Source organism: Spinacia oleracea, chromosome 4 (assembly GCF_020520425.1).
Source record: "Spinacia oleracea cultivar Varoflay chromosome 4, BTI_SOV_V1, whole genome shotgun sequence".
NCBI classification, from domain to species: domain Eukaryota; kingdom Viridiplantae; phylum Streptophyta; class Magnoliopsida; order Caryophyllales; family Amaranthaceae; genus Spinacia; species Spinacia oleracea.
The window spans coordinates 30,558,482-30,565,524 of record NC_079490.1 but is presented as its reverse complement, the minus strand read 5'-3'; the positions used below and the strand labels follow the sequence as shown (position 1 = coordinate 30,565,524).

Sequence of the window (7,043 nt, the reverse complement as noted above, 5' to 3'; positions counted from 1 at the left end):
GAGGCGAAGTGGAAGGTTGCTGAGAAGAAGGTCGTCGACCTTGCTGCGGTGGTTAAGGTGAAGGGTGAACAGCTGAGGGGCAAGGATGGGCAGATAGCCGACGCGACTAAGGAGTTGGAGAAAGTGAAGGGGGAGTTGGCCTCGACTACGGAGGAGTTAGATGGGTTGAGGAGTTTGTATGACGCCCTGCAGGAGGAGGTGAAAGATGTCGAGGCTCTGGCTATATGGAGGACGAGGGCACAAATGATGTACTCTTGTTTGATTGGTGAGACCAGTATTTGGCCGTGTCAGAAGGAGGTGGACGACTATCTGGCTAATGGTGGTACCATGGATGATTTGTCAGTGCCCGTGGTGGACTCGGAAGAGTTGGCGAAGACGGCCGATACTGCCAGCACTGAGGCGATTGAGGTGGGTGCTGTCTTGTTGGCGGAGAAAGCACCTGTTTCGGGGCAAGAGGGGGAGGTGTTAGCCGTGCAGCATGAAGGGGAAGCTTCTATCGTCGTTCCTCAGGGCGAGGCGTTGGGTGTGGCGTCGGTGGAGGTGCTAGTCGTGACTGACGCTGTCGTGCCCCCGGAGCAGGAGTCGGAGCAGGAGATCGTGGCCTCTACTCAAGAAGAAGGAATGTAATAGTTTGTAGTTTGAATATTTTCTGTTGGTTTTTGTGTTGTGTTTTTGAATTTCTTTACTCGTCTGATGGCGACGACGAGGTGCTAATAATTTGTGTTTTGTTTTCGTAATTTGGATGTTTTTACTCGTCGTCGGTGGCGGCGGCGAGGTGTTTGGATAATTTGTGTGTTTGTATTTTGGAGGTCGTGGCCCCAGGGGTCGCGCAGTTTGCAGTTTGTTATATAAGTGTGTTTCTTTTTTACTCGTGTGTTCCTTGTGACTTCTGCGTTGTATTTCGAAGTTTTTCTGTCGCGCGTCGTGTAGCATGTGTTTTACAAAGAACAGATATTGAAACGGTAGAACTATATGTATGTAAAATAGTACCTGCGTCGCTTGTTCATCCATTGTTACTTGGGATTTTCTTTTCGTCGTACGTTGTCGATTCTAGCTGACATTCGCTATGTGTCGCCTTCTGCAAAAGGAAACATGGGTTGCTAGGAGGATTGGCCGTTGGGGATGCCAACGGCCCTCCGATGCTTAAGTCAGTAATGGTTTCGAATGAAAATAAAGCGATAAAAAGTAAAGAAAAAGGTAGAAACGATGGTACGACAACTGATAAAATTGGCTACGACGAATGTTCAAAAATGATATGACGAGTCTGTATTCCCCCTTTCCGAAGATTTTATCGATCAAGTACGGTCCTTCCCAAGCTGGTGCGAGTTTACCTGCGTTTAGTTCCTTCGTATTTTGAAATACCTTGCGCAGCACCCAGTCGCCTTCCTTGAACACTTTTACTTTGACGTTCTTGTTGAAGCACTTTGCCACGATCTGTTGCTGCGACGCCATCCTTATCAATGCTGCTTCTCTGAAGTCTTCTGTGTTGTCGAAATTTTCACTAAGTTCCACGTCGTTTTGCTCCGGTGTCATGAGTCCATATCGTGCACTGGGCAATGTCACTTCAGGGGGTAGTACTGCCTCGCACCCGTAAACAAGTGAGAAGGGAGTCTGTCCCGTTGCCGTCCTAGGCGTCGTCCTATTGGCCCATAGGATGGATGGCAACTCTTCTGCCCATCGTCCCTTTTTGTCGTCCAGCCGCTTTTTTAGCGATGTGATGATCGTTTTGTTGCTGGATTCCGCCTGTCCGTTTGCTTGTGGGTATCTTGGCGTCGACGTCTTTAGCTCGATGTTCCATGTCTTGCAGAAAGCCCTGGTCTTGTCGCTGATGAATTGTGATCCGTTGTCGCATATGATTTCTGATGGTACTCCGAACCTGCATATAATGTTAGTCCATATAAACGAACACACCTCTTTGTCTCTTACTTGTTGGAACGCGCCTGCCTCTATCCACTTAGAAAAATAATCTGTTAGAGCTAGCATGAAGACCTTCTGTCCTGGGGCGACGGGTAGTTTACCGACGATGTCCATTCCCCATTTCATGAAAGGCCATGGAGTTAAGGTGGGGTGTAAGAATTCAGATGGTTTATGTGTCATACCTGCGTGTCGTTGACATTTGTCGCACTTAGCTACATACCTCATTGCGTCTTTGAGCATTGCTGGCCAATAGTATCCGTTTCTTTTGATCCTGGTTGACAAGCTTCGTCCTCCTTCGTGTCCGCCGCATTCTCCTTCGTGGTATTGCTTTAGTAACCTTTGCCATTCTGTTTTTTCTGCGCATCGCATCAACATTCCGTTCGCTGATCTCTTAAATAGTATGCCCTGCAAAATAACATATCGTGATGCTTTGAAAAGTATCTTCCTGGCTTCGAGCTTGTCGTCGGGTAGGGTTTCGTGTGTTAGGTAGTCGAGAATGGGTTTGGTCCAGTTATCCGTGTTTGTGGTTGATAGGACGAGGCTAGCGTCTTGTGGTATGTCCTTTTCAATAGCGGGTGACAGTAGGTGTACTAGAGGTATGGTCAAGAATGGTGATTTTCTGAGTGCATATCCTAGATTGGCAAGGGCGTCGGCTTGTGTGTTCAAGTCTCGTTGCACTTGTTTAATGGAGAAGGGTTTAAATTTAGAGGCTAGCTTTTTTGCTTTCTCGAGATATAAGGTCATTTTTAGGTCTTTAGCCTCATAGTCGTCATTGATCTGGTTGACGATTAATTGTGAGTCGCTGAATATGTTGAGTCCGCTTGCCCCCAATTCATCAGCTAACGTCAGTCCAGCGATTAGCGCCTCGTATTCTGCTTCGTTGTTTGTCGCTTTGAAATCGCAGCAAATGGCCTGTGCTATCATGTCCCCTTGTGGCGACTTTAGTACGACGCCTAGACCTGCACCGCGAAAGTTAGATGAACCGTCGACGAAGAGTGTCCATATCTCTTCTATGTTATTGATGAGTTTGACTTCGTCGTCCGCTATCTTCTCCAAGTCGGGGCTAAAGTCTGCCACAAAATCTGCTAGGGCCTGCGATTTTACAGCCGTTCTCGGTTGGTACTTGATGTCGAAGCTTCCTAGCGCCATCGTCCATTTCTCCATTCGACCTGTTAGTTCTGGTCTACGCATCACATACTTGATTGGATAATTAGTCATCACCACTATTTGGTGAGTTTCAAAATAATGCCTTAGCTTTTTTGTTGCGGTAACGAGTGCTAAAACGAGTTTTTCGAGGGAGGAATACCTGGTTTCTGCTTCTAGTAGTGACTTACTGATGTAGTAGATAGGTAGCTGTTGCGTTTCGTCTTCTCGAGCTAGGACCGCACTGACTGCTGTTGAGCTGACGGCTAGATAGAGTTGTAGGACTTCGCCTTCTTTGGGCTTGGACAGGAGGGGTGGTGACATCATATATTTTTTGAGGTTTTGCAAAGCTGTTTCGTGGTCGTCGGACCAGTTAAAACCCTTGTTTTTGCGCAAGACGTCGTAGAATAAACGACACTTGTCCGACGACCGTGAAATAAAACGGTTTAGTGCCGCCACTCTCCCTGTCAAGCGCTGTACTTCTTTGATGTTCCTGGGGGATTGAATGTTGATGATTGCGCGCACCTGGTCGGGGCTGGCCTCGATTCCTCGTTGGGTGACGATGTAACCTAAGAATTTTCCTGCAGACACTCCGAAAGAACATTTAGTTGGGTTAAGCTTCATACCGTATTTCCTCAATATGTCGAAGGATTGTCGTAGGTGTTCCACGTGGTCGTCAGCCTTCCTCGATTTTACTAGCATGTCGTCGATGTAGACCTCCATTGTGTCTCCAAGTTGGTTTTTGAACATTTTGTTGACCAATCGTTGGTATGTCGCACCTGCATTTTTAAGACCAAAAGGCATGACTTTATAACAATAGATTCCTCTATCTGTTACAAAAGATGTTTTCTCCTGGTCGTCTGGGTGCATAAGGATCTGGTTGTATCCGGAGTAGGCGTCCATGAATGTTAGTAGCTCGTGTCCGGCTGTGGCGTCGACCAATGCGTCGATGTGCGGCAGAGGGAATGGTTCTTTGGGGCATGCTTTGTTGATGTCTATGAAGTCGATGCAAACTCTTCACTTTTCATTTTTTTTGCTGACGAAGACGACATTTGCTAACCAATCTGGATACTTGACTTCCCTGACTTTCCCGGAATCTATCAATTTTTGAACTTCTTCGTCTATGATTTTATTCCTTTCAGGTGCAAACTTTCGTCGTTTCTGTTTCACTGGCTTAAAGTTGGGGTCGACATTGAGTTTGTGGGTGATGACGTCCGGGCTGATTCCTGTCATGTCCTCGTGCGACCAAGCGAAGCAGTCCGAATTTTCTCTTAGGAATGACACTATCTGACTTTTGATGTTGTCAGGCAGCGACGCTCCGATCCTTACGACTCGGTCTGGCTTTGTCTGGTCTAGTATTATCTCATCGATCTGTTGGTCGTCGGGATCGTCTACCATCGACCCTGGCTGTAATTGCTAGATGGACGACTTTGATGGTTTCAGCGTCGTTTCATAACATTTCTTTGCGTCCCTTTGTTGTCCTTTGATTTCCATGACCCCCCATTTGGTTGGAAACTTGATTGATTGGTGGTATGTTGATGGCACTGCTTTCATTTTGTGGATCCATGGTCGTCCTAGAATTACGTTGTATGCTGATGGGCAGTCGACGACGCTGAACTTGGTCATCACATTAACACCTTCTGCGTACGTAGGCAGCGATATCTCCCCTACTGTTCGTAGCGACTCTCCACTGAACCCTACTAAGACCGTCGACCTTCTGATTATACTATTTTCTTCAAGTCCCATTTCTTGCAGAGCCTCTAAGAACAGTACGTTTGCTGAACTGCCGTTGTCGATCAATATCCTTTTGATTAGAGCGTTGCCTATTGGGAGCGATATGACTAGCCCGTCGTGATGTTCCTGTTGTGCGTCGGTTGAATCTGAGTCGTCGAAGGTTATTGTCATTGCTGCTAATGATTTATCGAGTGCCACTTCATCTTCGGTTTGCTCCTCTTTGACGTCTTCAGATTCGCCTCTGTTGATTTTTTTAGCTGCAGAAGAAGTTAGTCCACAGATATCCGAACCACCAGAGATAACATTTACCACTTTTTCGAACATGGGCGGGGCCGGTCGTTCGCCGCCTGGTGCCGGGCTGGGCAGGGTGTTGCTGTCCTTGTTGTACGTCTCCTTCCCTTTGTCGCTCAGCAGCTCCTTCAAGTGTCCTCTTTTCAACAGATATGCTACCTCCTTTTTGAGGGAGATGCACTCCTCGGTTGTATGGCCATTGTCGCGGTGGAAGTCGCACCACTTACTCATGTCCTTCATGGAGTCTGGTATGTCGCTCTTCCTAGGCCATCTGACGGTACCACCTACATTTTGAAGGGCGTTCACCACGCCTCCGATGTCGACGTTGAAGCCATATTCGGAGATGGGTGGATAAACGACCCTTTCATTCCTGTAAACATTCTTAGTATCATCATATTGATTGACATTTTGTACCTGGTTCTGGAGGTTGTACGGCTGGTGCCTCCAGTTGTTGTTCCTTGGGGTGTACGACCTCCTGTCGCTGCTGCCCCCCGCTGGTCGCTGAGAAGCCATTCGTGTAATCTCGTCGTCTTCAATCCGCATTTGGGCAGTGGCTCTCGACCTGACCTCCTCGAAGGTTGCGCAGGGATATTTGGTTATCTCCCGGTACAACTCCGAGTTAGGGATGAGACCTCTCTTGAATGCTTCGATGGATGTCCTGACATCACAGTTTTTTATACTAATTTTTTCACAATTAAAATGGTTAAAGTAATCGCGTACCGACTCGGTTGGTCCTTGGACCAACCGATAGAGGTCACTTGTCTGTTTCTCCAACTGGCGACTGCTGGCGAATTGCTGGTAGAAGGCGTTGATGAGGTCGGACAGGCAGTAGATGGACCCAGGTGTTATGTTCATGAGCCACTCCAGAACCGCTCCGTCGAGGGTTCCTCCAAACGACTTGCACATGACGGGTTCGACCAGGTCGTAGGGGATGCCGAAGTGCCACATTCGCTGCTTGTAGACGTTGACGTGTCTGTATGGATCGGATGTTCTGTCGTACAGGGTGGTCCAGGTAGGGAGTCGGAGCTGGTGTGGGACCGTCACCCTGGCGATCGCCTCACAGAATGGCGACGCTGCATACCCATCGGTCGGTTCAGTTTCCACGGGTGTGGGTGCCCCTGGTAGCTTGGTCATCAGCTTCACCATCAGCAAGCATTGCTTCTTCATGTGGGTTTCCATCTTATTCAGGCGCTTGGTTACGGGGTCCGATGTTGCTTCATCTTCTTCTCCATGTGGCTCTTCGCTGTCGGACAGATGTTCGGAGTCGTCAGTCATTTCGAATATCAATTTCTTCGGTTTTGCACCTGGCTTGTAACGCGACTGGTGCTTGGTACTTTTCATAGAGTCAAGCTCCTTCTGGAGGTTTTCCATGGATGCCCTTTCTTGGGCCAGTTCTTCTTGGGCCTTTTCGTAGGCCACTTTCATCTCTGCGAGTGTCATCTCTTCAGTAGACATCGTGTGAAGGGCGATTTTGTGTGAAACCTAGTTAATGTCCCCACAGACGGCGCCAAACTGTTTATGCCAAATTTCGTCTAGGGGCGACCTTTGGCTCGGGTCGACACTAACTAAGCAATGAACGAATAAAGAGAAACAAGAGAGACACGACACATAGAAGTGTTGACGCGGAAAACCCAGGAATAAGGTAAAAAACCGCGGATAGCTATGAGGCTATCAATCCACTAAGTATTCTATCTGATTGTTTATGCTTTTTCTAAGGATCGTTACAAAGAATTTAAAGTACAATAATAGGAATTGGTTGAACGCTTGATAGCTTGAGAGTTTGAGTGCTTGAGTTAACTTGTGTCTTCTAGGTTATCGCCATTCCCTTTTATAGGATCAGTCTCAACGGTCGTGTTTGTTGAGAGAATCCCTAGAAGGTAGGAGCCTCCTATTACACGTTCCTTCAATCTTCAACCACCTCCGTGATCTTCTATCATCCCTTGGACTTATTCTGGTGA

At 47.6% G+C, this 7,043-nt stretch overlaps 2 protein-coding genes across 2 annotated transcripts; both read right to left on the bottom strand.

Moving 5' to 3' along the window:
• Nucleotides 1-1,143: 1,143 nt before the first annotated feature.
• LOC130471430 (uncharacterized) lies at nt 1,144-3,384 on the bottom strand. Its single transcript, XM_056841550.1, has one exon. The coding sequence runs from the start codon at nt 3,382-3,384 to the stop codon at nt 1,144-1,146; it is 2,241 nt and encodes a 746-aa protein (XP_056697528.1).
• Nucleotides 3,385-4,476: 1,092 nt separating this feature from the next.
• On the bottom strand, nt 4,477-6,540 carry LOC110805354 (uncharacterized). The gene is made up of 2 exons (XM_022010940.2): nt 5,831-6,540; nt 4,477-5,743 (listed from the first exon to the last, which is right to left on the bottom strand). Exons 1-2 carry the CDS (start codon nt 6,538-6,540, stop codon nt 4,477-4,479), a joined length of 1,977 nt encoding a protein of 658 aa, XP_021866632.2.
• Nucleotides 6,541-7,043: the final 503 nt, after the last annotated feature.

Excerpts from the sequence above, each read along its gene's own strand:
- LOC130471430 (XM_056841550.1), bottom strand. The coding sequence starts at position 3,384 with ATGTCACCACCCCTCCTGTCCAAGCCCAAAGAAGGCGAAGTCCTACAA.
- LOC110805354 (XM_022010940.2), bottom strand. The coding sequence starts at position 6,540 with ATGTCTACTGAAGAGATGACACTCGCAGAGATGAAAGTGGCCTACGAA. Across the intron at positions 5,744-5,830 it reads CAGACAAGTGACCTCTATCG|GACATCCATCGAAGCATTCA; the intron begins GTTGGTCCAAGG and ends CTGTGATGTCAG.